Genomic DNA, 25,662 nt, shown 5'->3' on the forward strand with positions numbered 1-25,662 from the left:
TTGGAGCCGCCGCCGCCCGGAGCTGCCGTTGGCCGACGAGACGGAGAGGGAGTCGAGGGTAGATGGAGGCGGACGGGAGGGAGATGGATGGAGGCCTCGACCGTAGAGGAAAGGGGTGGGCTCTTTTTTTTTAAGCGACGCAGCCACACTGGATCGATTTGGCAATAAAGACATCTCGTGTTGTGTGCTATATTACTGTAACCAAATAGGTTACTCTAAGTTACTCTCTCTTCATTAATTCAGTGCCACGTAAGCAAAATTGCTGATCTGGACTCTAAGTTACTACTTAAGTTACCCCACTATGACCAGCTAGCCTAAGTAGTATCATGCATTTGAAACTCGCAAACATACTTATGTGACAGGCAATTAAAGAAAAGAGAGATGGTTATAGTAACATAGGTAGATACCGTAACATAATAAATGTGATGCTATTATATGTCTTGCATGTCAATAAATGAGACCACCTATGATACTACTCCCTCCGTTCCTAAATATTTGTCTTTCTAGACATTTCAAATGACGATCACATACGGATGTATGTAGACATATTTTAGAGTATAGATTCACTCATTTTACTCCGTATGTAGTCACTTGTTGAAATGACTAGAAAAACAAGTATTTAAGAACGGAGGGAGTAATTTATAATACTATGCACTATAGATGTAGTATCATACAGTAGTATCATATGCATGATACTAATATATGATACTCCCCGCTATCACCAGCTCATACGCAAGTCCGTTGTCTCGTCGTCCCACGAACGTGGCCGCGTGGATTCCGATACCATTACCATTATTAATGGCAGGGGTAACGCGGCCACCCGTCGGCCACAAACCAGCCCCCTCCCACCCCGCCTCCACCGTGCACACATATCGCTCACGCCTTCCCTCACTGTGCGCCTCCCCTCTCCGACACCGTCGCATACAGCCAACACGTGCCCAATAATGCCTCGTGATGACCACGAAGCCGGCAGCGGCAGCTGGCTGGCATGCAGCCTCACCGCCGCCGAGGCAGAGGAGATGGCAAGGCTCGACATCTTCTTGCTGCCGGACATACGGTTGCCGAAGGGTTGGAAGCTTAGCCTGGCGGTGTCCCGGTGGCGCCTGTCCCGCCCATCGGCACGCCAGCGTTCAATCGCGCCATCCACCTCTTTCGCACGGGCGTCACGCCGGAGGCGAGGGCGATGCCGCAATATGGCGTGGACAACCCGTTCTGGCACGTCATCCTCTCTGAGTGGAGTCACGAATAGCTCAACCACTACGCCGGCAACGTCCCGCCGTACCAGCACAACCGCTAGGCGTGGCGGGAATTCTGGCACGGGCGCAGTGTCGCCAACGCCCTAGACGCGCACGGCAGGTACCAGGCTAGTACGGAGACCACCATGGCGCGCACGGGGCGCAGCTTGGAGCGCTCGACGGCGCATGGCCGTGCCATGTTGCTTCAGGCATAACGCGATGGCGGCTGTCTACGAAACATCTCCTGCATCGATCTTTCCTTCGGGTGCTGGGTAAGCTAGATCCCATTTCCTTTTTAGAGAACAATTTTTTTTTTAGAATCATCAGGGGAGGAGTCCGTCCACCTAAATATATTACTCAAAATGGCCATTATGCCAGGAGAGTGATCCAGTTTATATGGGAAACCGGATCGAATACCTAAACAAGTTGACCCGTTTATAAAGAAAACCGGGCCGAAAACCGTACAACAAGGTTACAAGGAGAAGAGAAGAACAAGACACCCAACAAGGGCGGGACGTAGCTAGCAGACTAAAAGGACCATCACCACGAAAGACACAAGTAGTTGTGGGGTGTCGTCGAGGGATCACAATACTTAGACTTTGCGAGGAACCTAACGCACGGCACAACTCAGGAGCATCCACAACCAACGAGTGCAAAAAACACGAACCTTGACTGGGTGCCCCGCCACGGAAGATCGAAACGATTAACAATTTGGGGAGGCATCTGGCGCCATCAAATAGCAAAGATGAACCAAGACATCACCAAGAGCACGACGCTCGCCGCAACACATCGGCCGCCAAGGGAGAGTCTTGAGCATGCATAGCGAGACATCTTCACGAGGGGGAAACAAATGGCCACCCTACGGCGCCCAAGGAACCGCCACCAAACCCCAGAGAACACCACCAAACAACCACCGTCGACTCCAAGCCAGTCACACCACCACCAGCACCATTGGACCCTCCGACTGATCCCAAGTTGGCCACACCACCACCACCAAACGCTTCAACATCAACCACACACAGGCACAGAAGCCGCCGTTTGGGTCTCCAAGATGGCGCCTCCAAGGAGGTAGTGCCGACAAGGACACAAGATCGTCATCTGATCCGACAAGCCGGATCTTAGGTTTTCACCCGGATACCACAAAACAAAGTACTGCAGGTGCTGGAGCTCCACAACGACACCTCCTACGAGGAAAACGATGTCCGCAGACACCATTGCCGCCGACATCGACATAGTCGATGCAAGGTTCTCACCCGGAGTTTGAGCACATCCCTACAACAAGATGGCAGCTGACCATCACCACCATCGGGCCCCTCAGAGACGAAGAAGCACGACAAACCGTCGCAGGCAACCGCACCTTGCGGAGAACGCAGATGGCCAAACATCAGCATTAGGCACTGGATCCACCAATGGCCGTCCGAACGTAGGGCCACCGGACGCAGCGCGAGCCGCCGAACCTAACCGAGCACCATGCCGGCAAGGAGCAGAGGAGCGCTGCCCGAGGCCAGGAACCACCATGGTTCCGGGCTGCAGCCAAACATAAGGAGCACCAACACGCCCCACGCGCGCCACCATGCACCTGCCGGAGACCAGATCCAAAGTGCCACAGCACCAACCAAAGGCGGGGGAGATCCAAAACCGGCTGCAGTAGTCCCACCTCACACCACCAGCAACACTCACCGCCACCAGCCTCCACCACTCCCGCCTCCACCACCCAGCAACACCACCTCCCCAAGCCAGACCACCACGGGCCAGATCCATCCGGATCTAGCCAGGCCAGCGAAGCACCACCTATGCACCTCAAGCTCCACCAGCGCGGGCACGAGCAGGACGCACGCTGCGAGGGACCCAGATCCGACCCCCTGCCGGCACCCCCGACCGTGAGCCCCCGCAAGGCGCCAGATCCGTGCCGCCGGAGGCCTAGTTCGCCCGAGCCGCGCCCCGCACGCTCGACCACGCGCGCCTTCCCGAACGCGGCCGCCCATGCCATAGCGCGCACCCGCGTGAGCGCCACGCCGAGCTCCCGCCGTAGCAGACGGCCCGTGCCGCCCCTGCCCGAGCTGGAGGAGGAAAGGACCCCGCCGCCGCCGAACCGCGCGGGCCTCGCCCGGCGACGTCCACTGGCGGCGGCGAGGGGAGGCGGGGACGGAGGGGAGCTCGCTGGCGGCACCTAGGGTTCGCTCCCGGGCCGCCCGCGGGAGCGACCAGGGGAGAGACCTTTTGACAGTTTTTTAACACGTTGTTTAGAGAACAAATTGTAGTTGCTAGTTGCTACCACTGTATGACACTCTTGTATCTTGAGCTCGTAATGGTACCTCACAATTTAAATGTCTCTCTACGACTGAAGAATGAGCGTGTTCTTGGGCCATCGTAGAAACATAGACAGGTTCGACGACGGATGGAAATATGCCTTACGCGCTATAAAAGTTTGATCGTGACATGAGAAAAGTTTTGCACACACTTGCATGCCCCGTTCCTGACTCTAAATACACCCTTCGAGCCTCAGGAGAAGGCCCATGAATCTGAAACATCTTGCCTCATCTTAGTGATCTCTTCTCATGCCTAGCCTGAGGTACCACATCTCACTACTTGTTGTCCTTGGCTGGCAGTTTAGCCACCTCTGAAGATCAAATATGAATATCACCAAAGCCCCGGAGCTCCTGAAGAAGGCTGTCGCGATATGCAAGAGCAAGACCGGCGACCTGGCAGCCAGGCTCCTCGTTCTCGCCTCCCTCCGCCATATGATGACCACCGTCGGTGCCATCTCCCATAGGACCCATGCACTCGTAGCTGGCACCGCCCAGAAGAAGGGCGCCAGGATGGACTGTCACAACTCACAAGGCACTCGTGCTGTACAAGGTCGAGAAGATGCCGGTGATCCATGGTTGTGAGATTGTTGCTAATCTCTCTCGTCAACTAGCACTGTTTGATCAAGAGAATGATGGTGCTGGTGGTTGCCCTGCCTGGACACTGCACCCCCATCTTCTATAACGATGACACCTGGTGTTACACGCGACAAGTTTGAGGTTGATGGCGAGGTCAACGGTGATATGGATGATGGCCAGGTCCGCAAATGAGTTTCTTTGGGGAAAATAGGAATGTGTTAGTAAAACAGGACAAGTAAGAACATATATATTTAAGAAAACTAGCAGAGTGATCCGCGCATTGACATGGCTATATTTTCTGTATATTTTTTATATGTGTCATCTATGTTTAGACATGGTTCACAAAGAGTAAAATAGATAATTTCAACTGTTATTTCTTATTAATATATATACTAGTACAAAAGCGCATTCCTATACGTGCATTTTTTATTTCGTTCCAATTTCAAGTGTGACCATGTTTAACCAACATTCATCATACTCCCTTCATTTTTATATACAAGGCCACTATGGAATATACATTTTGCATCTATACAAGGCCACCAACAGTAATCGAGGAAACTTATGATATTTTCTCGTACTAACATCCTGTTTAATAGTCGCATGCATGCAGTCATAATGACAGTCAGCTACTTCCTTCACCTAGTTTTCTTGCATGCATGCGGGGTATTAATGATCCCAGTAAACAAAAAGAAAAACTGATTTTTAAAGCAAACATTAAATTTTACATTGGTACCTGTAATTTGAGTTTGTGTCCTTGTATATAAAAATGGAGGGAGTATCGCTTTGTATGAGCTATAATGGTGTCATACTCGCATCAGAATTGGATGTTAAAACATCGTATGCACAGCCATTCCATGTACGAAATTACAAATGTTAATACAATGAAAACATCCATGTCAAATAAAATATTATCGTTTCACATTAGCACCCAAAGTTTCATTGTTACATATACTTTGATGTTTTACCATCAATACATAATTAGGTAGCTAAGAAGAAACGTCTCAATATGATGTTTCTTGTAGATCTTTTCGGAGAATTTTCAGCCACGAATTATATTTAAATAGGCTCATACCATAACATATGTTCTTCTCACTACTACATAAACGCCCATCCATCGGACCAAGATTAGCTATCCGTGGTGATTTCTCTACCCGCCGTTCCTTAGTGGTCGAGAATATGTACACCCTTTTTCTTGAGCTATCATGCTAAAAACCTTTCGGATAGGCACCTCTCAAGGCGGGTTTTTTTTTCCAGCATGCACACTTCAAAAATGTGTTCCTCCGCGGCGTCCTCAACAATGGGCTCAACTCGAACGGATTGAAAATATTGGTAGGGCTAACCCTGCTCTTTGTTGTCATATCCCTTGCAAAGATATGATAAGAATTATGCATCAAATTGTTATACATACAGAGCACAACCATTAGTAGAAAACAGGGCTTTGGTTCAGGCCTGGCCAGCCCATTAGTCCCGATTTAGTCACGAACCGGGACCCATGGGGGCATACGTCCCAGTTCGTGCGGGACCCATGGGGGCATACCTCCCGGTTCGTGCGCCCAGGGGGCCGGCCGGGCCTCGTGGCGCATTGGTCCCGGTTCGTCTGGACCCTTTTGTCCCGGTTCCAGACACGAACCAGGACCAATGGGCCTCGCTCCTGGCCCACATCCATTGGTCCCGGTTAGTGGCTGGAACCGGGTCAAAAGGGGGGTCTTTAGTCCCGCTTCCAGCCACGAACCGGGACCATTGAGGGGCCTATATATACCCCTCGCCCGCGAGCAGAGCACTCCACTGCTATGTTTTCTTCTGGCCGGCGAGGGGAGGTGTTCGATGAAATGCCCGAGCCACACTACTTAAGCTATGTCCTCTCCAAACTCGACCTCCAAGCTCCATTTTCCTCAAGATTTGTCTCGATTTAGCGGTCCGTCACGTCCCGTCCCCGTCTTCACCGCCGTCGATGCACATTTTGATACAATGGAGGTGGACGAACACAAATACCGGTACGGGAAGCCTCTCAACGGCGGCCCTGGTGGTGGTAGCCCCGTGCTCATGGGCAGAGCCCGTGGCTGGATGCTGCCCGGCTGTCATCAAAGATGGAAGTCCTCCTCTAACAATGATGATGCGAAGAATTCATGATTGGTACATGAAAACCTGCAGCGAGTTTGGGAAGGATATTTTGAAGCTAAGAGTTAAAGAGGAGCATGACCTCGTTGGAATTGATCTGTCAACTGTTCTATTTGAGAAGTTCTTCCAGTTTTATAATCAAAATGCCCTCGATAAAATAATCATCCCTTGCTACTGTCTGTAAGTACTACTATTGTCATTAAGTCTCTATATATAGCTCAATCTTTCATTGCATGTATATATAATTATCCTCACTATATTATAAAGACTGAAGATCATCGAATGCAAGAAAAGACAAATATATGATATTGGGTTCATTAACACAAATCTCATAGATGACTTTACGGTTAAATTTAATGCCAAAGAAACTGAGGCCAACTTGCTACGATCGTTGCTTCAAAATCAAAACAAAGAGAAAATACCCTTTCCTTACAACTTCAAGTGAGTGTTACTGTTTTGTGCATATTCGGCTTCCCGTATTACTCGAGGTTATAGTAATGTAGTTGATGAGTTATGCTTGCGTGCGCAGCTTTCACTTTATTCTCCTAGAGATTAAGCTTGAGCAGGGACTAGTAACCGTCTTAGACTCGAGACGAAAAGATCCCGAGGAGTATGCGGGCATGAGTAAAATGCTCGAGAAGTAAGTTCAATCGATCATTATCGCACCATATCAACAACTTTGTTCATTTTCTGATATCAAGTAATTGTTTTCTTTGTCTTGCAGGGTTTGGAAACAGTTCACCGCACAAGCTCCGGGACTGCTGGGGGAGCTGCGGTTTACACACCCGAAAGTAAGTACTACTAGCTAGTTCCGCGCATCTCCCATTGATTGTACCTAGTTTCATCAATACCATTTATAATGCTTGATTATATCAGTTTGATTGACCTCTATTTCTCATAAAGTGCTTGTGGCAGGAATCCGGGAATGATTACTGTGGATACTATGTTTGCGAGTTCATCTACAACGCGACGACAAGTGGGGCTACTCTAAAAAACAATATGAAGTGCGTAAGCAATAATATTCATAATTTTATTTTATTACCATCATTTGTGTTGAGTTTCATTCATATATATGTATTAAGCCCCTTCTTCAAATTAGGTGTCGCAGATGTGGAATGAACTCCTACCACAAGATCGCATACGCGCAATTCAAGAGGAATTGGCAGGATTCTTTCTTGACCACGTCATAAGTAAAGCCGGAGAATACCATGTGGGATTTGACATTAGATATTTGGGAACTGCAAGAGATCTTATATTGTGTGTGTGTGTCTATATATATATATATATATATATATATATATATATATATATATATATATATATATATATATATATATATATATATATATATATATATATATATATATATATATATATATATATATATATATATATATAGCTAGTAGCGTCGGATAAATATATGAAAACTTGTTGTTCGACCAATTCTCGGAGAAAGAGAGGTCGATCACTTCTCTGTGTATATATATGTTCATGACGATCATGTGTACTTAATGGTTTTCTTCATTTGCTTACTAGATAGCGTGTCGAGTCATCTCTATACGTATAGTACCTAGCGTCGACCAAGCACGGAGATAAGAGAGGACACTTCTCTCTATTAGCTAGCTAACACAATATATGAAACCCCTAAATTAACCCTATAAAACCCCCAAAACCCCCAAAACCCCCAACCCCCCCCCCCCCCTTAAAAAAAACAAAAATCCCAGCCCCTGAACTGCTGACGCGTGAATGTTTTTTAGTCCCGGTTGAGGCCCTCCTGCCTGGCCAAGCCGTAGAGACCACGTGGCACCCCATCTGTCCCGGTTCGTATAAGAACCGGGACTAAAGGTGTTGGGCTTTAGTCCCGACCCTTTAGTCCCGTTTCCAGAACCGAGACAAATGGGCCTCTGGAACCGGGACAAATGGGCCTTTTTCTACTAGTGAACACACCAATATAATTCATCCACAACACATGCATGATGTAAACACTAATAATTCATCCATGTTTGCTTACATCATATAAACAACAAGTTCAGTAGAATATCCATTTCATTCATATGCCATGTATATAAGCACCAAATCATCAATATGATAGTTACAAAGGATAGGATTACACAGTGCGGCAAGGATGGAAAACAAACTTTTGACTTTTTCTTTGTTATGTATTTGCATTCATGACCCCAACCCGCCTCATCATTCCCATGTGTGAACCATGATATGCAAAAAATTTAGGAGAATATGTTGTCCTTTTGTTCATATTTGAATAACATCCTTGTCATGCTCGTGTCCGGGACATTGAGGGATGGGTCCTATTGAGCTGGCCGCCGAATCCACCCTTCAGTGACTGTAGAACACTGCTGATCTGAATGCCAATAGGAAAAAAAAGTTATCAATAGGGAATACTTGGAGTCAAATGGACGACCATCATCGCATTTGATTCCTGTAGAGGTGAGACTAGTTAGTTCATATATTTTTCCTTAAATCAGGTAAGGGCCGAATTCCTATTTCCTGCTAATAATGGACCTTAGCTCTGCACTAATTTATTCTTCTTTTGAGAAAGGAGTTGTGCACCATCAGTTGCCGTTCATGTTGGGCCGCAAAAATCTGAAAAGGCACAGCGTGTTGATGTGCTTGTTGTCCCCACAGTGAAGCGCACGGGGAGCACGTGATCTGATAGCACTCTTAAGTCCAAAATGGTGTGAGACTTTGAGTGAGAACTTCCTGCATGTCTATAGCTGCAGGTCTATCAGTGCTGTTGACGGGCACGGACAGCAAACCATGGAGGGAGGATCGCGAAGCAAAGGCAAAGCGGCGCGAAAGCAACCTGAAAAGCCAGGGAGCAGGATGATTGATAGTCACGCTGCAACCGAAACCACCAAGAAAATTAAGCTACTGCTAACGCGCGCACATAATTTAGGGGATCTCACCATGGTCCTTTATGGCCTAATTGGAATGATTTCTCCATGTCACTCCGCGCGTATGTCACATTGCTATAGCTTTCCTTTGCTTCTTTAGTTCAGTCCCACTCTCAACATTCTCATAGTGCTTACTGCACATGCATATGCTCAAATTGTTTTCTCCGAATGCTATTTTCATTTAACACGTTTTGGACAACCTAATAAAGTTTGATCAAGGCATTAGCAAATTAAGCTGCATTCTTAGTTGCATGTGATTCATGAGGCGTGACTATAAATATACTCTTCGGGCCTTAGGAGCCCCATGGTCAATCACCCTCTCAATTCTCAAACCATCTTGGCTGACCCCTGGAGCTCAGTGTTCTACTCATGCCAAGCCTGAAGCAGTACAATTCCTTAGTTTTTGCCATTGACAGGCAGCTGTTTGACCACCTCTCAGCAACAAAGATGAAGATCGGCAAGGCCCCAGCGCTCCTGAAGAAGGCAGCAGCTATGTGCAAGAGCAAGACCAGCGTCTACACGGCCAGGCTTCTCGTCCTCGTCTCGCTTCGTCGCAGGATGGCCACGGTCGGCACCATTTCTCAAAGGATCCATGCCCTCACTGTGTCCAACCGGGAGAAGGATGCCAAAGTGAACTACCACAAGGCTCTCATGCTCCGCAAGGCCGAGAAGCCGACGTACCATGGTGGCGAGATGGCTAATCCGTCCCACCATTTAGTATTTTTTGATCAAGAGGTTGCTGCTGGTGGCTGCCCTGACTGGACACTGCACCCCATTGTCAGCAATGGCGATGATTTCAGTTACACTGACGAGTATGGCGATGATCGAGATGAGCCCTCGGTGATGAATTCAATGAGGAGCAACCAGGAGGCTGAGGGTTTGGAAATCAACGTGCATGACGATATCGACCTGGCTGCCGAAATGTTCATCAGAAAGTTTCGTGAGCAGATGAACGAGAGATTTTCATGATGTTGTGTTCCATATATGCCATGCACGGTAGCGCATATAGTGCTACTGAAAAAGTGATGGTAGCACTGGCGAGAATGAGATTGATAATGTAGGTCTATAGGCCAGGAACATTTGCCTCCATTCCCCGGGATAGGAGATTTGGCGGGTGTCCAGAAGTTAGTAGTTTTTGATAGATACCAACCTGCTAAAATCTGTACTACTGTTAGTGTGTCTCAAAGAAGAGAAAAAACATGATATGTTTCTTTGGATTGCAATCTTTTCTCTAACACTTTTGCTAAAGCACATCTAGATGTGCTCTAAGTGTTGCACATATAAAACCTATGTCACTGATTTTACGCTAAGATTCATGCAAGCATTTTCTTTTGTCCTTTTTCATTTTCTTTCTAGTTTGATTGAGTCACTTAGATGTGCAATGACAAGAGCACATCTGGATGTGCACTAGATAGACCCAGGGCTCTCATTTTCTAAATTGCTTTGAACTACCTCCAACGGTTCTTGATCTACTCGTCCTCCCAAAGTCCTACTGCTCCCCCTCCCCATCTGGCTACCACTAAATGTCGGCCGCTTGCCCGCTACATCCCCCTTCCAGAGTTCTTGTTCTCGACAAAATTTGAATGAAATTGTTTTTCTTTTACTTTGTTATAGACAGGTGTTTCAATTTGGATTATCTATATATTAGTTCATTTCTATTTCTAGATATCTATTTCTATATATTAGTATTAGTTAGTAGTACTATTAGTTACCGAATGCTTCTTGGCGGAATAAATGGTATGACACGACCTCTTTTTGCTCCATATAAACGAATTTGAAAAAGGAAGAAGGCTTTAGCTCCCTTCCATTGTCTTGGGTCGAAGATCAAGCGTGAACTTCTCCCTCATCTAAGGTTGGGTTGTGGATAACAGACTTCCCCCCTTTGGCTTGCAGTATTGGAAAAAGATAAGAAGCACGGTAGTCGATCGAAGAATAGGTTCCCATCTTGGCACTCTCGCTCAGAGATTCTTTTCATCGGGTCGCACGACAATAGAACACCCAACATAAAGATGCACACTCCTCCATATGAAATAGAAAGATTCATCTTCACTTTTTTGTAGTAGTCATGACCATTTCAATATACAAATATATAGTTGTGGGAAGCTGTCTCGCATCTCTGCTGAACTGTGTTGCAAGGTTTGACCTTTCGGAACCAACGGCTGCTAATTTATTTCACATTACCATACTAAAAAGAAAAGCGAGGCTGGGACTCGAATATGCGAGTTTAAATACAGATGATACTAAATTTATGCGGCAACCAAATTGTGGGACAAGTAGAAAATCACCGGATTCAAAAGGTTGAGATAATTAGCAGAGCATCACCATTCCAACACACAAGACGACGTGCCTAGCATAACGAAAATATCTTCCCATGGCTAAATCAGGAAAGCAGTATACGCCAACACCAGGTATGCACGAGACTTGATGTGGTTGTTGTCACATTGCGCCAAGTCTAAGACTCATAATGATGTTTGAGACTTGTGAATGCATGAAAAAACCCGGAAGCTCCCATCGATCTATCACGGAGATTGCTCCCTTTCTTTCTACAAAGCGTCCGGAGCCAAGGCAAAGCTATGCAGAGCTCAGCTACAACAACACAAAGCAGCGGAAAAGAAGGAAAAAAACAGAGACGCGCTAGCTAGCTGCAACTTTTGGAATTTCGGGCCGGAGACCAGAGACCATCTGCCCGGTCTGGATGCTTTGGGTAAAAGAATTTGCTATTAAGCCATCGATCAGCTAGCTTTACCACTTGATTATAGGAGAGATATTGACAGTTAGGGACCCCAACCCAAACGAGCCAATCCTAGCCCGGGGCAGGTTCCTTTTCTAGCTTAATTGCATTATATACTTCCCCAAAAGTTCCTTGCTTAGTTCCACAGTGGACGTTCTTATAGTGCTCACTCCACATGCCAAAAAAATTCCTCCACTAGCTGCTTTTGCATGCTTTATCATTGACATACCAAAAGTTTGATGTGACATGAGCAAGGGCTAGTTGCAATGTTAATTGCATGCTTAACTTCTGACTATAAATACACCATTATTGGAGCCTCAGGACAAAGCCCATGCCTCATTTCAAGCCAGCTTCTCTCATCTCAGTATCCCAGTAACCTACCCCATTCCAAGCTTGAGGCACCCCATCTTCTTACTAGTTTTGCTTCCTAAGCAGAAATCTCAGAAAGAAAGATGAAGATAGGGAAGGCTCCTGAGCTCCTGAAGAAGGCGGCAGCAATGTGCAAGAGCAAGACCGTCAGGCTCCTCATCCTTGCCTCGCTCCAGCGTCGTAGGATGGCCACGGCTGCCGTGGTCTCCCGCAAGATCGATGCGCTCATTGTAGCCGACTGGGAGAGAGCGGACCGCCACAAGGCTCTCGCGCTGGGCATGGTAGAGAAGAGACCGGTCATCGTCCATGAGAATGACTTGGAGGCCAATTTCTCTAGTCGCTTGGCGATGTTCGGTCCAAAGAATGGCCATGGTTGCTTCCCAGCTGACCGAACACTACATCCCCTCTTCAATGATGACCATGAGAACTATCGTTACACTGACGATGATGATGTGGTACTTGATTCATGTGATCAAGATGATGACGATGAGCCATCGGTCATGGATGTGATCAAGATAAACCCAGAAGTTGAAGGGTTGGAGTTCAACATGGAGGTGGAGATTGATCAGGCTGCTGATATGTTCATTAGGAGGTTCCGGCAACGGCTGAAACGAGGAATTTTAGGGTCTTGTTTGCACATGCATGTACCTCGGTCTAGTGATTTTTCTTCTTTTTAGGTGCCCACAAATTAGAATTTTTTGTTGAAATAATTATGAATAGGAGTTTATGCTTGAAAAACGATGATCCGTATTGCCATTTGTTTTCAAATAATTATGTCAACATCTAAAATCATTCTGCCTTGCCCAACTTTTCCCCTCTACCATCCCGTCCACCCACCCCGCACCTCACAAAGCTGATTGTATATATGCAGTACTCCTACCATCGGTGACTTCCATTGTCCCCTTGTGTTTTCTTTCACTTGAAGTCCCCAAAATTTTTGCAAAAAATGCCAACAATTGACATCAAATGGCTTCTATCTAGTGATCTAATGAACTCCGAGGCAAACCTACACCGCAAGTAGTCCATCGTCGATTCTTGACGCTACAACACACCCTGCAAATATGCCACACACACACCTTGCCCTCATCTGCCCCGTGGCTGCTTAATTCTGGACGAACCTTAGGCTCATTGCCCCCTCTTCCATGAAGCTCATCTAGGAAATGCACTGACCTCTGGGCCTTGATACCAACATCTGGCCCTTGGTTTCCCTTGTAGTTCTTTGGAAAATTTGGAACTGGAGAAAAGCTCTAGCCTTCCATGATGAGGATCACTAATCTAGGTTAACTATTAGAAACTTTGTGCACAATTTGTCCCAATGGATCTTTACGTTGAAGGACATCTCACAAAGGTACACTGCTAAGTCATGGCAGCGATAACTATCCTCCCGCCTCGATGCTCTTATGAAATATGGTACTTGTGATGTTTAGGTGGTAACATATTTTGGTGGGGAAGCTCCCCTCCCCCCGTGTTGACTGTTCAAAGAACAACAATTGATTCAAATTGTATTGTCCACATAGCAAACCTTCACATTGAAAGACCTAGCCTAGGAATGAAAAAAGAAAAATTCAGCATTGAATAGTTAGTACTCCCTCCATGCTTGTTGTAACGCCCGGATAATCAAGCTACAGTAATCCCACGCTAATGGTGTCACGTCACCACAGTTACTGTTGCTAATCTACCGTTAGGTTAAACCGTTTCAAAATTCAAAGTCAAAATCAAGCAAACAATAAAAATTTTCAAATATTATAACTAAAATGTTCTTGATGTGCCAAATAATCCATACCTAATATTGGTAGTGAACCAACATTTTTGCAAATGTCTAAGTGCCCTAAACCACTTTAAAACAGTGGCTAAAACTATAGTTTAAATGCCTTTTTAGTTTATGAAGGTTGCAAACTGTTTCAAAAGCCTCACAATCTTTTTGTGGCAGTGCCCAATAATTCTTTGAAATTGTTTTGGCCAGTGGCATAATTTTGCAAAGCCATTATTGGCTAAACAGAAAATGCAAAAGCTGCTGAAAATAAAAAAGAAAAACAAAGAAAAGGAAAAAAGGAAAAGCAGAGAGAGAGAAAGCCCCTGCCCCACTTGGGCTTCGGCCCACCCGAGCCAGCTGGCCCAGCAGGCCGGCCCACTCCCCCCTCACCGGTCGCTCCCTCCCCTTCCTGTTCCTCTGCTCCGTGTCGCTACAGGGGCGAGGTCGACCCCGACCTCCTCGCCGGCCTCGCCGGGAGAGGATAAGGGCAAAGCCACGGGCTCCCCTCGTCTCCCCACCCCACATGCCCCCTCGCCCTCCCCCGAAACCCTAGCGCGCCCACAATCCCCCTCTCGTCCCCTTCCTCGCCTCTGTTCGAGATGCCCGAGCGCCCCCGTCGCCGTCGATCGCCGTAGCCGTGGCCACCGTCGTCCGTTCGTCGCCCCGGCAAGTCCTACAGCTCCGCCGTGGTCCTCTGCTTCCACTACACCACCGGATCGAGCCCCGGAGCCCCTCGCGTCGCCGCACTCTTCTTCTTCTCCGGCTCGGCCACCGCATTGTCCTCGTCCTTGATCTACACCACCGGTCCTCCCCGAGCCCTCTGCCCAGACCCCACGCTCCCCCGGTGAGCTCCTGCGCCGAACGCGTCGTCCCCTGCCCTCTCTAGCCGCCCGTAGCCACTACCCCGACGAAGCCCGAACCACCGCCGCCTCGTTTGGTCGCCGGCGCGTCTCCGGTGACCTTTTGGTCACGGGCTAGTGCCCAACGTGCTCGCCGCGCTGCTTAGAGAACGCCCAGCCCTTCCGTTCAAGCTGCTACACGCCGTAGCGCCGTCTCCGTCGAGCACCCGTACGCGCCGCCGCCTCTGCTCGTCGCCGCCGCCGATTCCGGCCAAGTCCGGCTACGCTACCGCCACCACTAGACGTGCGACACCGTCAGCGTTCGAACGCAAGCAAAACCGCGCAAAATGGTGCCCCGTAGCGAATTTCCGAGCGTCTCCGGCGAACTCGCCGGCGCAACTCCGGCGCCGGCCGGCGGCGTGGCTGGCCTGGGGCCACCCCAGAGCCACTGCCAGTGGGCCCCGCGGGTCCCAGTTGACTGGGTTGACCCAGTCAACTGCTGACCAGGCAGCCCAGTGCCACTGACACGTGGGCCCCACCGTCTATATTAATTAATTAAAATGTTTTAATAATTAAAACCTAATTAGTTACCAATTAGAGACTGACATGTGGGGCCCAGTAACTATTTAACCTCAAATTAGTTTAATTTAAACTCTGTTAATTAACAGTCGCTGACATGTGGGCGCCACCTATCTGGTTTGACTGGTCAGCCGACCTGTTGACCTGCTGACGTCAGCATTGCACCATGCTGATGTCATAATTCCCTTTTCTGTTAATTTAAATAATTCCAGAAAATGGTTTAATCTTTAAATATTCATATAAAATAATCCATAACTCGGATGAAAATGTTTTCTACATGAAAGTTGCTCGGAACGACGAGACGAATCCGAATACGCAGCCCGTTGGATCACCACACGTCCCTAGCATAGTGAACCTGCAAAATTTCACCTCCGGTCCATCTGTCCGAAAACACGAAACATCGGGAATACTTTCCCGGATGTTCCCCCCTTCGCCGGTAACACCTACTACCGCGTTAGGGCACACCTAGCACTGCTCATTGTCATGTCACGCATCGTCATGCTTATGTTTGCATTGTATTTACTGTTTCTTCCCCCTCTTCTCTCCGGTAGACTACGAGACCGACGCTGCTGCTGCCCAGATCGACTACGGAGTTGACGACCCCTCCTACTTGCCAGAGCAACCAGGCAAGCCCCCCCCCCCCTTGATCACCAGATATCGCCTATTCTTCTCTATACTGCTTGCATTACAGTAGTGTAGCATGTTACTGCTTTCCGTTTATCCTATCCTGATGCATAACCTGTCCTTGCTTCTACTGTTGTTACCTTTACCTGCAATCCTACATGCTTAGTATAGGATGCTAGTTTTCCATCAGTGGCCCTACATTCTTGTCCGTCTGCTGTGCTATACTATCGGGCCGTGAGCACTTGGGCGGTGATCACGGGTATATACTTATATACTATATACATGACACCTGTGGTGACTAAAGTCGGGTCGGCTCGTAGGAGTACACGCAAGTGGATCTTTGTGGCGGAGCGACAGGGCAGGTTGAGACCACCTAGGCGAGAGGTGGGCCTGGCCCTGGACGGCGTCCGCGGTTACTTCAAAATAACACGCTTAACGAGTTCTTGGTATTTGATCTGAGTCTGGCCATTTGGTCTATACGCACTAACCAGCTACGCGGGAACAGTTATGGGCACTCGACGTCGTGGTATCAGCCGAAGCCTTCGTGACGTCAGCGACTGAGTGGCGCGCGCCGGATTGGACTGGAACGCCACTAGGCTAGGTCTGCTTCCGGCCGCGTTCGCAACGTGCAGGTGTGCAATGGGCGATGGGCCCAGACCCCTGCGCCATAGGATTTAGACCGGCGTGCTGACCTCTCTGTTGTGCCTAGGTGGGGCTGCGACGTGTTGATCTTCCGAGGCCGGGCATGACCCAGAAAAGTGTGTCCGACCAAATGGGATCGAGCGTGTTGGGTTATGTGGTGCACCCCTGCAGGGAAGTTTATCTATTTGAATAGCCGTGTCCCTCGGTAAAAGGACGACCCGGAGTTGTACCTTGACCTTATGACAACTAGAACCGGATACTTAATAAAATACACCCTTACAAGTGCCAGATACAACCCGGTGATCGCTCTCTAACAGGGCGACGAGGAGGGGATCGCCGGGTAGGATTATGCTATGCGATGCTACTTGGAGGACTTCAATCTACCCTCTTCTACATGCTGCAAGATGGAGATGGCCAGAAGCGTGGTCTTCGACAGGACTAGCTATCCCCCTCTTATTCTGGCATTCTGCAGTTCAGTCCATTGATATGGCCCTTTACACATATACCCATGCATATGTAGTGTAGCTCCTTGCTTGCGAGTACTTTGGATGAGTACTCACGGTTGCCTCTCTCCCTCTTTTCCCCCTTTTCCTTCTACCTGGTTGTCGCAACTAGATGCTGGAGTCTAGGAGCCAGACGCCACCGTCGACGACGACTCCTACGACACTGGAGGTGCCTACTACTACGTGCAGCCCGCTGACGACGACCAGGAGTAGTTAGGAGGTCCCAGGCAGGAGGCCTTGCCTTTTCGATCGTTGCTGCTTTTGTGCTAGCCTTCTTAAGGCAAACTTGTTTAACTTATGTCTGTACTCAGATATTGTTGCTTCCGCTGACTCGTCTATGATCGAGCACTTGTATTCGAGCCCTCGAGGCCCCTGGCTTGTATTATGATGCTTGTATGACTTATTTATGTTTTAGAGTTGTGTTGTGATATCTTCCCGTGAGTCTTTGACCTTGATCGTACACATTTGCGTGCATGATTAGTGTACGGTCAAATCGGGGGCGTCACAAGTTGGTATCAGAGCCGACTGCCTGTAGGAATCCCACTTTCCACACTCCTTGGCCGAAGTCGAGTCTAGACATTACAAAACTTTTACTGACATGGCTGTGTGTCTTACGGGCCCACGTCGCCATTGGGTGGTACTAGGATCTTTTACTCCTCGACCTTTACTCTGGGACTCTGAACTCTCTTCTACCCGGGTTAAACGAATTTACTAACTCTAACACTAGGATCCTGTGACCGCATTCACCCCAAAGTTGGATAAGCTATAGTTGTTTCTTAGAATAGTATTTTGAACAATTCACACACTGTCATTTGACTCCTTTGAAACGTCTTTGCTTTCAGATGGAACCCACGAGGCAGGTCGTGCGCCACACGACGGCCATTGGTGCCTCGGGATCACCTGCTGTGCTAGCTAAGATGATGACCTATCTGGGTTATCGCTGGCACCCTGAGTACACCGTCTACGAGGAGTACCAGGACTTTAACCAGGAGCAGTATCGTGCCATCGTCCACCTCTACTCGCGAGAGTATGACTCCACTACTGTGCTGCACACCGCTCATGGTGTTGGAGTGACCATCGATATGGTTGTCCACGATGCTGCTTATGCTGCTCTGACACGTCTTCGTGGAGAGTATCGGGAGTTGGACACCTCCCCTTTCAGGCACATTGCTATCGCATCTGATGTTGGTGCGGAGGGATACTATACTGCTGCCTACTCCACTGTCACCCGAGAGCCCTTCTACCATCAGAACCTGGTTCTGCATGCTGATGGGCTGGATCGAGCTAACCGAGCTCTTCGCCATGAGTTGTACACCACCCGTCAGCACCTTTACCGTGCTCTGACGCTGCTGCACCCCTTTGTCCGATCTAGGGAGCTGCCCCGTTCTGCGATCTACCCAGCCAGGACTGTGATGCCCCAGGGTGTCGGCTGGCCAGATGTGGGAGGCCACTCTCCCGCACTTGGACCTCTTCTGCCACCTGAGCGTCAATTTCTGCACCAGAGTATTCGCGGACCCCAGGTTGCTGACGTGGAGTTCCCGATGCGACACTACCAGCTTTCAGGCTACACCTACCTCCACAGTACCTCTTGGGACTGATGTAGGCTTGCTTGTTAGTGTTAGATGCATTCGCCGCGAGCCTGTGTGCCGCCTATGTTGTTTTAGTCTATGTACTGAACTCTGTGTACTGAACTCTGTGTACTGAACTCTATGCATGACCCCTTTTGTTAGTTATGCCGACTACTATGTAGTAGCTATCGTGCTCCTTTCATTATGCATGTTTCATCATGAATGATTCTTGTCTTTGCAAATTTCTCAATGCTGAACTACCCCTGTTATATATTAGTAGGATGGTTAGACCAGGTGGTCGTGGTAGTGGTGGCAATGCCCCACCACCACCTGAGTACATGGCTGGTATGATCCAACAGTTCGAACTGAACCGCCAATTCATGGAAAATATGATGGCTCAGTTTCCTCGCCCCAATATGGACCAGCAACCAACCCCAGTAACTCTGCAGGATTTCATGCGCCTCAATCCAACTGTGTACCGCAGCTCAACTCAGCCTCTGGATGCTGATGACTGGCTCCGTGACATCAGCTATGAGATGGAGTCTGCCGATGTAGCCCCTGCCAGCTATGTCACCTTTGCTTCCTTCTTTCTGAAGGGACCCGCAACTCAATGGTTGGACAGCCACAGGCGTACTCTGCCAGCTGGAACAATCATCACCTGGCCAGACTTCCAAGCTGCTTTCCGTGCCCGCTTCATTCCTCAGGGAGTCATGGACCGGAAGAAGCGTGAGTTCCGCAACCTCACCCAAGGCAACAAAACTGTTGAAGCTTATCAGCGGGAGTTTCTGGACTTGTCTCTCTATGCTGAAGAGGACATTGCAACTGATGCACGCAGACAGGAGAAGTTCCGTGATGGCCTTCAAGCTGACATCAAGCTCGCACTGCTAGTGCATGATTTTGCTGATTTCGCCACCTTGGTGAACAAGGCCATCAATGTCGAAACTGGTCTGCAGGAATACCAGAGCTCTCACAGGCGCAACCGTGACACGGGCTCATCTTCGGGCCCGCCCTCACAGAAGCGTAAGATATGGATCCCGAACAGCATGTACCGTCCAAATGCATCTACCCTAAGGCCGACCTATGCTGCACCTCGTCTGCCTCCACCACCATCTAGGCAGTCAAGACTTCCAGCTCCACCATCCCAAGCTCCTGTTCCCACTCCCAATAATGGTTTGTGCTTCAGGTGTGGTCAACCAGGACACCGTGCTAGAGAATGCAACCAGAACCAGAATCAACTAGCCCTTCCAGCAACTGGCCATGGAAGCAACCCGACCCGCAGCAACAAGGCCAAGTCTTATGGTCGTGTTCATGCCAACCACGTTGATCTCAATGAAGCTCAAGACCAGCCTGCTACTGTGATGGGTACACTCCTCGTAAATTCAGTACCAGCATCCGTTTTATTTGATACAGGTGCATCACATTCTTTCATATCAGCAGAATTTGCATTCCTGCATGGCATTAAATACGAAGAGATGAACACTCCGCTAGTGGTACACACCCCTGCAGGCCAATGTCAAACCTCTATGGTTAGTCACGACGTCCCCGTTGAAATTGAAGGCCTGGAATTTCTTGTCTCTCCCATCGTACTGAAGTCCTGTAGCATTGATCTCATTCTGGGAATGAATTGGTTAATAGCGCATACTGCTTCAATCGTTTGCACCACTAAGACCGTCCATCTGCTACACCCTTCAGATGAAATAGTTACTTACCAAGCTCTTCTGGTGCAAAATGCCGAGGCAAGGCTCTATGCATTGAATGCATTGAACGCTGCACCACTCGAGGGCATTGAAAACATTCCCGTCGTGCGTGAATTCCTCGACGTCTTCCCTGAAGAACTTCCAGGGATTCCCCCTGCTAGAGCTGTCGAATTCATCATCAACTTGAAACCAGGCACCACTCCTATAGCCAAGCGACCCTACAAGATGCCGCCGCATGAACTCCTTGAGCTTAAGGAGGAAATCAACAAATCTCTTCGCAAAGGATTCATTCGCCCAAGTTGCTCTCCTTGGGGAACACCTTCTCTCTTTGTCAAGAAGAAGGATGGGACAAACCGATTAGTTCAAGACTACCGTCCTATAAACCAAGCTACCATTCAGAATAAATACCCTCTTCCTCGGATCAATGATCTATATGATCAACTGGCGGGTTCATCAGTGTTCTCTAAGCTTGACTTGAGGTTGGGTTACCACCAGATCCGTGTTCGCGAAGAGGATATCCCAAAGACTGCCTTCGTGACTCGATATGGTTCATACGAGTACACCGTCATGTCTTTCGGTTTAACCAATGCTCCAGCCACCTTCTCTCGTCTGATGAACTATATATTCCTGGATTACCTCGACAAGTTCGTCGTGGTTTATCTGGATGATATCCTGGTATTTTCCAAAAACAAAGAGGAACATGTTGAACATCTTCGTCTTGTGCTGGAAAAGCTACGAGAGCATCAACTATATGCCAAGTTCTCTAAATGTGAATTCTGGCTACCCGAAGTAACCTATCTTGGGCATGTCATCTCTAACGATGGTATTGCCGTCAACCCTGAACGAGTCCAGGCTATCCTTGATTGGACTCCTCCCAAGAACGTTAAGCAAGTCAGAAGTTTTCTCGGTCTCGCCAGCTATTGCCGTCGATTCGTCGAGAACTTCTCCAAGATCGCCAGGCCTTTGACTAACCTGTTGCATAAGGGCGTCAAGTTCCAATGGACAAACAAATGTCAGGAAAGTTTCCAGGCACTCAAAGACAAGTTGACTTCTGCCCCAGTTCTAGCTCCACCTGATACTAAGAAGGACTTCGTCATTTACTGCGACGCTTCCCGTCAAGGATTAGGCTGTGTCCTAATGCAAGACCGCAAAGTGATTGCTTATGCCTCTCGGCAATTGCGCCCTCACGAAGAGAACTACCCAGTTCACGACCTCGAACTTGCTGCTGTCATTCATGCGCTGAAGCAGTGGCGACATTACCTTCTCGGTAATCGTTGCGAGATCTTCACTGACCACCAAAGTCTGAAGTATCTGTTTACTCAGCCAGACCTGAACCTCCGTCGGCAGAGATGGATGGAGCTTGTTGCAGACTTTCACTTGGGTATTTCCTATATGCCAGGCAAGGCTAATGTAATGGCTGATGCCTTGAGCCGCAAGTCTTACTGCAACCACCTCCAGGTTCACAAAGTTCAGCCCTCACTTGTTGAAGAATTTAGGAAGCTGAATCTCCATATTGTTCCTCCGGGCGCACTCGCTCCCCCTCCTAAGGAGTTTCGCAAGATGAACCTCCGTGTTGTTTCCCAGGGTTCCCTCAATACCCTGGCCGTCGAACCAGATCTCTTGGACTCCATCAAGAGAATACAGGGATATGACTCTGAAGCCCACAAGATTAAGCGCTACCTTGCAAAAGGTAAGCCCTCATTCTTCACTATTGCTGAAGATGGCACTTTATACTTCAAGGGCCGCCTAGTGGTGCCATGTGCAGAGAAAAACCTGGATATGACACAGGAAGTTATGAAAGAAGCTCATGATACGCCTCTATGTATCCATCCTGGTAGTACAAAGATGTACCAAGACATCCGTCAGAGATTCTGGTGGTCTAATATGAAGCAAGACATTGCTCGTTATGTTGCTGAGTGTGACGTTTGTCGTCGTATCAAAGCAGAACATCAAAGGCCTGCTGGAACTCTGCAACCTATCTCTATTCCAGAATGGAAATGGGACCATGTTGAGATGGACTTCGTCACTGGATTTCCCAAATCACAGAAAGGTAATGATGATATTCTTGTCGTCATTGACCGGCTTTCCAAAGTTGCACATTTTCTGGCGGTCAAGGAAACGATCACTGCTAGTCAGTTGGCAATGCTCTATATGTCCAGGATTGTTTCACTCCACTGTATTCCATTGGTTATCAGCTCAGACCGTGGCAGCTTATTCACTTCAAGATTCTGGGCAAGTTTCCAAGAAGCTATGGGAACTCATCTGTCATTCAGTACTGCGTTTCATCCTCAGTCGCAAGGGCAAGTTGAATGCGTCAACCAAGTTCTCGAAGACATGCTTCGAGCTTGTGTTATTTCCTTCGGCAAGAAATGGGAGGAATCTCTCCCGTATGCTGAGTTCTCTTATAATAATAGCTATCAAGCTAGTCTGAAGATGGCCCCCTTCGAAGTGTTATATGGACGAAAGTGCCGAACCCCTCTGAACTGGTCAGAAACTGGGGAACGTCCACTCTTCGGTCCGGATATTATCCAACATGCCGAAGAACAAGTCCGCATTATTCGTGAGAATCTCCAGACTGCTCAGTCACGTCAGAAGAGTCAGTATGACCGTCATCATAAAGACATGGTCTATCAACCTGGCGAAAAGACTTATCTTCGAGTCACACCAATGAAGGGTGCTCACCGCTTCGGAATCAAGGGCAAACTAGCTCCTCGATATATTGGCCCATTCACTATTCTCGAAAGGCGTGGAAAAGTGGCATACCAACTGGAGCTTCCGCCGAACCTTTCTCAGGTTCACGATGTGTTCCATGTGTCACAGCTCCGCCGTTGCTTCAAGGACCCAATCCGAGCAGTGGATCATGAAGTGCTCGAATTGCAGCAGGACCTCTCCTATAAGGAGCATCCGGTCCGCATTCTCGACCAAGATGAACACTGCACACGTCAGAAGGCGATCAAGTTTCTCAAAGTCCAGTGGTCGCACCATTCTGAAGATGAAGCCACTTGGGAACGCGAGGATCGCGTGCGTGATGAATACCCCGCACTGTTTCCTTCTGCCTTCTAAATCTCGGGACGAGATTTCTTGTAGTGGAGGAATTTTGTAACGCCCGGGTAATCAAGCTACAGTAATCCCATGCTAATGGTGCCACATCACCACAGTTACTGTTGCTAATCTACCGTTAGGCCAAACCGTTTCAAAATTCAAAGTCAAAATCAAGCAAACAATAAAAGTTTTCAAATATTAAAACTAAAATGTTCTTGATGTGCCAAATAATCCATACCTAATATTGGTAGTGAACCAACATTTTTGCAAATGTCTAAGTGCCCTAAACCACTTTAAAACAGTGGCTAAAACTATAGTTTAAATGCCTTTTTAGTTTATGAAGGTTGCAAACTGTTTCAAAAGCCTCACAATCTTTTTGTGGCAGTGCCCAATAATTCTTTGAAATTGTTTTGGCCAGTGGCATAATTTTGCAAAGTCATTATTGGCTAAACAGAAAATGCAAAAGCTGCTGAAAATAATAAAGAAAAACAAAGAAAAGGAAAAAAGGAAAAGCAGAGAGAGAGAAAGCCCCTGCCCCACTTGGGCTTCGGCCCACCCGAGCCAGCTGGCCCAGCAGGCCGGCCCACTCCCCCCTCACCGGTCGCTCCCTCCCCTTCCTGTTCCTCTGCTCCGTGTCGCTACAGGGGCGAGGTCGACCCCGACCTCCTCGCCGGCCTCGCCGGGAGAGGATAAGGGCAAAGCCACGGGCTCCCCTCGTCTCCCCACCCCACATGCCCCCTCGCCCTCCCCCGAAACCCTAGCGCGCCCACAATCCCCCTCTCGTCCCCTTCCTCGCCTCTGTTCGAGATGCCCGAGCGCCCCCGTCGCCGTCGATCGCCGTAGCCGTGGCCACCGTCGTCCGTTCGTCGCCCCGGCAAGTCCTACAGCTTCGCCGTGGTCCTCTGCTTCCACTACACCACTGGATCGAGCCCCGGAGCCCCTCGCGTCGCCGCACTCTTCTTCTTCTCCGGCTCGGCCACCGCATCGTCCTCGTCCTTGATCTACGCCACCGGTCCTCCCCGAGCCCTCTGCCCAGACCCCACGCTCCCCCGGTGAGCTCCTGCGCCGAACGCGCCGTCCCCTGCCCTCTCTAGCCGCCCGTAGCCACTACCCCGACGAAGCCCGAACCACCGCCGCCTCGTTTGGTCGCCGGCGCGTCTCCGGTGACCTTTTGGTCACGGGCTAGTGCCCAACGTGCTCGCCGCGCTGCTTAGAGAACGCCCAGCCCTTCCGTTCAAGCTGCTACACGCCGTAGCGCCGTCTCCGTCGAGCACCCGTACGCGCCGCCGCCTCTGCTCGTCGCCGGCGCCGATTCCAGCCAAGTCCGGCTGCGCTACCGCCACCACTCGACGTGCGACACCGTCAGCGTTCGAACGCAAGCAAAACCGCGCAAAATGGTGCCCCGTAGCGAATTTCCGAGCGTCTCCGGCGAACCCGCCGGCGCAACTCCGGCGCCGGCCGGCGACGTGGCTGGCCTGGGGCCACCCCAGAGCCACTGCCAGTGGGCCCCGCGGGTCCCAGTTGACTGGGTTGACCCAGTCAACTGCTGACTAGGCAGCCGAGTGCCACTGACACGTGGGCCCCACCGTCTATATTAATTAATTAAAATGTTTTAATAATTAAAACCTAATTAGTTACCAATTAGAGACTGACATGTGGGGCCCAGTAACTATTTAACCTCAAATTAGTTTAATTTAAACTCTGTTAATTAACAGTGGCTGACATGTGGGCGCCACCTGTCAGGTTTGACTGGTCAGCCGACCTGTTGACCTGCTGACGTCAGCATTGCACCATGCTGATGTCATAATTCCCTTTTCTGTTAATTTAAATAATTCCAGAAAATGGTTTAATCTTTGAAAATTCATATAAAATAATCCGTAACTCGGATGAAAATGTTTTCTACATGAAAGTTGCTCAGAACGACGAGACGAATCCGAATACGCAGCCCGTTCGATCACCACACGTCCCTAGCATAGTGAACCTGCAACATTTCACCTCCGGTCCATCTGTCCGAAAACGCGAAACATCGGGAATACTTTCCCGGATGTCCCCCCCCCCTTCGCCGGTAACACCTACTACCGCGTGAGGGCACACCTAGCACTGCTCATTGTCATGTCACGCATCGTCATGCTTATGTTTGCATTGTATTTACTGTTTCTTCCCCC

General features: G+C 48.9%; 2 protein-coding genes across 2 annotated transcripts; both read left to right on the forward strand.

Moving 5' to 3' along the window:
* The first annotated feature begins 9,485 nt into the window (after positions 1 to 9,485).
* Positions 9,486 to 10,200, forward strand: LOC109752116 (uncharacterized). The gene has a single exon (XM_020310988.3). The coding sequence runs from the start codon at positions 9,520 to 9,522 to the stop codon at positions 10,117 to 10,119; it is 600 nt and encodes a 199-aa protein (XP_020166577.1). The 5' UTR covers positions 9,486 to 9,519; the 3' UTR covers positions 10,120 to 10,200.
* A 2,022-nt stretch (positions 10,201 to 12,222) lies between these two features.
* LOC109752125 (uncharacterized) lies at positions 12,223 to 14,301 on the forward strand. The gene has a single exon (XM_020310997.4). It carries the CDS (start codon positions 12,334 to 12,336, stop codon positions 12,925 to 12,927), a length of 594 nt encoding a protein of 197 aa, XP_020166586.1. The 5' UTR covers positions 12,223 to 12,333; the 3' UTR covers positions 12,928 to 14,301.
* The last annotated feature ends 11,361 nt before the right edge of the window (positions 14,302 to 25,662 follow it).

This window comes from Aegilops tauschii, chromosome 5 (genome assembly GCF_002575655.3).
Source record: "Aegilops tauschii subsp. strangulata cultivar AL8/78 chromosome 5, Aet v6.0, whole genome shotgun sequence".
In the NCBI taxonomy this organism is placed as follows: domain Eukaryota; kingdom Viridiplantae; phylum Streptophyta; class Magnoliopsida; order Poales; family Poaceae; genus Aegilops; species Aegilops tauschii.